This window comes from Myotis lucifugus, unplaced genomic scaffold (assembly GCF_000147115.1).
Source record: "Myotis lucifugus unplaced genomic scaffold, Myoluc2.0 scaffold_6270, whole genome shotgun sequence".
NCBI classification, from domain to species: Eukaryota; Metazoa; Chordata; class Mammalia; order Chiroptera; family Vespertilionidae; genus Myotis; species Myotis lucifugus.
The window spans coordinates 4,247-8,787 of NW_005877318.1; the positions used below are offsets into that span (position 1 = coordinate 4,247).

The 4,541-nt window shown below is 59.8% G+C and overlaps 1 gene segment (V, D, J or C); it reads right to left on the reverse strand.

Annotated features, from left to right (window-relative positions):
* Nucleotides 1–765: 765 nt before the first annotated feature.
* LOC111824763 lies at nucleotides 766–1,265 on the reverse strand. The segment is given in 2 exon segments: nucleotides 766–1,118; nucleotides 1,220–1,265. Coding segments are annotated over 2 exon segments (399 nt in total).
* Between the last annotated feature and the right edge of the window lie 3,276 nt (nucleotides 1,266–4,541).

Consider the following 4,541-nt stretch of genomic DNA (forward strand, 5'->3'; position numbering starts at 1 on the left):
TGTCACTTTTCTCTGAGACCCTCACGTGAGGATGGAGTGAAGAGCTGAGGAGCCCGAGGGAGAGGAGGGGGTGAGGGAGGCAGCAGCAGAGCAGGGAAGAGGAGGAGGAGGGAGGGTGTCACTGAGAGTCTGTGCTGGTTGTGACCAACCTTCTGTGGGTTTGATCAGAGAAGGAGAAGGTTGTGTCCATGACCAGGGTGAACACTAACATATCAGACATGATGGGTCAGTAGTGACACAGGGTTCACACTCATGACATTCATCTGTGGGGAGCATGGCTGTCTGGGTGACCATGTGCAGTTGCAGACACAGGATGTGAGCTGATAGGAAACATACGCTGGTCTTGGCCCCTGGCCCTGGCACAGGCTCCTGAACCCTTGTCACTCCCTGGGGGACGGGCGGGCCTTTTGCTGATGAGGGGACACTGGGTGGGCTCCTGGGTGGGGACGGGCCACTGGAGAGACTGGGGAGGATTAGAAGTTTGGGAGCCTCACACCTGCCCCCCACTTGCTTGAAGGACAACAGGTCTCAGGTGCAGTTAGCAAATTCATTGAACCCAAGAAACGGATCCTGGGAACCTTTGATTTATAGCGCAGGAGTTGTATGATACTCTCGACCTTCCACCTGTGATGGGCACCTTGTGGGACTGGCCCTTTAACTGTGGGGCCACCACCATCTGAAGAGTAGACTCTGCCTGGAAGCTTCTCTCTGAAGGGAGGGGCAGTCATCACCTCAGGGCCCAGGGTATTTTGTCTCACTTCCTTTTCATCTGAGACACTGTGAGTAATGAAAGCTGCTCCCACTGCCATGATATGTAGCACAGTAATAGTCAGCCTCGTCCTCAGGCTGCAGCCCCGAGATGGTCAGGAGCCCCGCATTGGCCGAGGCATCTTTGGATCCAGAGAAGCGGCTGGGGACCCCGGAGCCCTGGTTCTTATCTGAGTCTGATTTGAAGCTTAGGAGGTACCGGGGAGGGCTGCCTGGCTTCTGCTGGAACCAGCGTATATGGTAATCACCAACATTGAAGCCACTGCTCAGGGTGCAGGTGAGTCTGGCTGTGGCTCCCAGAGATGCAGAGAGGGAGGGCGGCTGAGTCAGCACAGGCTGGGAGAGGGACCCTGCAGACACAGACACTTGTCAGTGATGGGCAGGGAACAGGGCACCTTTCCCAGAAGCCTGAGCAGGAAGGGAAGAAGCCTGGTCCCAGGCCTGTCCCTACCTGTGCAGTGAGAGAGGAGCACGAGGAGCAGAGGAGTCCAGGCCATGGTGCTCACAGCCCTGAGCCTACAGTGGGGCTGGGCTGCCCAGGCCTCCTTTTCTCCCCCACCCTCTGCCAGAGGAGTGGCTGCCATGCAAATGGGGGTCCCTCCAGGGACTGCCCAGCCCCTCCCTGGGCCCTGGGGCTGGAGCTCAGCTCACACCCCAGACTGAGGGGCATGGAGGTGGGCTCACCCCTTGGGTGGCCCTGGGAGGAAGCACCTGCTGAGACCACACACAGATGCCTGCTCAGGGGGCGCTGCCAGGCCACCAAGGACAGCAGGGAGCCCACAGTGCAGGTGACTGTGTGTGAAGGTCTCACTGAATAGCTGTGTGCTGATCACCTGGCAGTCTCACAGCGCCCCCTGCTGGTGGGAGGACACACCCTCCTCTGCCCCAAAGCCCTGACAGCCCAGCTGGCTGTGGGCTCCCCAGGTCTCTGTCCCTGTTCCCACACCCACGGTCTGAGCCCAGATACTGCGATGTGATTCTCTGTATTGATCACCGTAGCATTTCACTCTCAGGTCTGCATGTGTGTGATGAGCTTAAACATTCACAAATGACAAATGAATACGGTTTCTCTTCCAGTAAAGATGCTGCACAAATAAATGCACAGTGAGCCTCTGGTCCAACCTCACAGGTGAGGGAGCTGCTCAGGTGTGATGAGCTCCTGGGGGCTGTTCAGGTCAATGAAGGAGAGAGGAACTTTCCAGAAATACCCTCAGGGTCACATTCAGAGGAGGACCATTCAGCCAACATTTCAAACCATGTAAGGCATCAAATCATTGTCATCTGATTTGAGTCAGTGATTCATTATGAAAAAACGGTTTGGTGGGCTCCACATTTACTGGTGGGCCTTGTCGCATGTGGGGCATTTAAATTTTAGGAAATGCCTTTATATTCCAACGGTTGTATGTGCTGCTTTTCTGTGAACCAATTGTATCTTCGGTGTCCTAAAATGTGCTTATATTTTAAATTCCCTGCCTGTCCTTTCGTGCTGTTTCCTCATTTTAGGCACAAGCTACAGGGGATGGTGAGGAGCTGGCAGACGTGGTGACTGACACTCTCCCCACACGTAGGACGCGTCCCACAGCAGCGTGTGAGCTCCTGAGGGGGGAGGGCATTGCCCCAAAGACCAGGAGCCACACTGTGGCCCTCACTCCTCAGGGCTCAGGGTCCCCGAGAGGAGCAGCCAGTGACTCACAGGAGGAGTGAGCGTCAGAGCTCAGCACTGATGGGGGACAGCGGTTGTTCCCAAGGACCCCGGTGGGCGGTGCAGCCTGAGACCCGGGGCTGGGGCAGCAGGGACAGAGGGCCTCTCTGTGCACAAAGGCCTCAGCCGCTCCCACTGAGCATCAGGGAGGAGGGCCCGGCTGGGGAAGGTCCTGGACACAGTCACTGACCCTGAGAGAGACGCAGGGGCCCTCGTCGGGGTTCAGGTCTGAAGTGACCACAGATGGTCCCCAGCTCAGACCCGGGGCTGCAGGGCCAAGGGGTTCAGTGTCCCCGCTGATGGGATGGGCCTCCTGTTTGGTGTCAGGCCTTGTGTCCAGGAGGAGGCTGCTGTGAGGGCCTCTGAGGGGAGAGGGAAGGAGGCCCATTCATGCTCCAGGGGCTGCCCTGGTGCCTGGCCCTGGGAGGAGGGGCAGCAGTAGAAGCAGAGGCCCTGGCTGAGCCTGAGTGGCAGGTGCTGGGGCGCCCCTCCTGGCAGGTGAGAAGGGCTCCCTGTGGACTCAGTCCCACAGGACGGGCTCTGGGTGGGCACTGGGGCTGCGGGCACAGGAGGGGCCGGGACAGGCAGCCTTGCCCTCAGTGCCCGCCCAGTGGGGCTCTGTCATCATAGGACTGCCAGACGTACCCCAGGGAGTGGATCAGGGACACACAGGCGCTGCTCTCTGGCTGGATGGGGGCCCAGGCTGTTTGGGGGGCCCCAGGTCACAGCACAGACACGGTGCCTCTATGAGGGGCTCTGACGCAGGCACAGCTGAAGTCGGGGTCCTGAGTCTGCCCTGCCCTGGCCTGGATTCCGAGGGCAGCCGCCCCCTGACGCCCAGGCAGGTCTACTCAGGCTGAGACACGCACACCCTGTGCTGCTACCACAGGCGGGCTTGAGGGGCAGGTTCAAAGGGTGACGACAGGTTTTGAAGACACGGTTCCTGGTGGAGGAGAGGGGCCTCTGAGCCCGGTTTTGCGCCACCAAAGGCAGAGCTGTCTCATCAGAGGATGGAGCTGCCCGGGCCCCACTGCAGCGGGACAGCGGGTTTTTGTCTCACTTCCCCACAGGCCTGCAGCACTGTGTGAGCACTGAGAATGCTGTCATAGGACCCGCAGTAATAGATGCCCTCGTCCTCAGCCTGCAGCCCCGTGATGCTCAGGGTGCCTGAGCTGCCAGACTTGGAGCCAGAGAACCGGTCAGGGACCCCTGAGGGTCGGTTGCTATTATCATAGATGAGAAGTTTGGGGGCCTTTCCTGGGAGCTGCTGGTACCAGTGCACATTGTAACCATATCCAACGTTGGAGCTACTTCCCTTGCAGGAGATGGAGACCCTCTCGCCCGGGGACCCCGAAACTGAGGATGGCTGAGTCAGCACAGACTGGGCCAGGATCCTGCAAGAGGGGGAGACACAGAGATGGTGAGTCTGGGTCTAGAGACAAGAGGAGGAAGCAGGGCCCATGTGTCTTCCCAAGGCGCCTTCCCCGTCCCCTCATCCAGTCACCTGTGCAGTGAGCCAGGAGGGTGAGGAGGAGAGGGGCCCAGGCCATGGTGGAGGTCATCCCTGAGTCCCTGCCTCCTGAGGCCCCACAGCTGAAAGCAGAGCTCCCCACACCTCTCCCTTCCCCTCTTCATAGTCTGCAGGAGGGAGGGTCCTGTTATGCAAATGAGACCCCATCTATCTGATCCCTCCCTGGGCCCTGGGCAGGGCCCTCTGCCTGAGGATGGCCATTGGTGTGGGCGGGGGAGGGGCTGTGTGGGGCCCAGGTTTGGGGAAGTCACAGCTGACAGCCCTGAGCAGAGGGTACTGGGCTTTGTCAGGGGCTGGTCCCAGCTCTGAGCACCCAGATCCTCAGGAGCAAACCCCCAGCGCCCTCTAGTGTCCAGGCCCAGACACACCATTGAGTGACATGGGGGCCAGAACCCATGAGAGGCCACCTCTGCCTTCCCACTGCTCTGCCCCCTGCCCCTGCCCTAGGACCAGGCCAGGGTCCACTCTCGTGGCCTCCCCTCACCTCGGGCACCTTCAGTCTCTACTCGGCGTCCTCAGGGGGAGTCTGACCACAGCTCC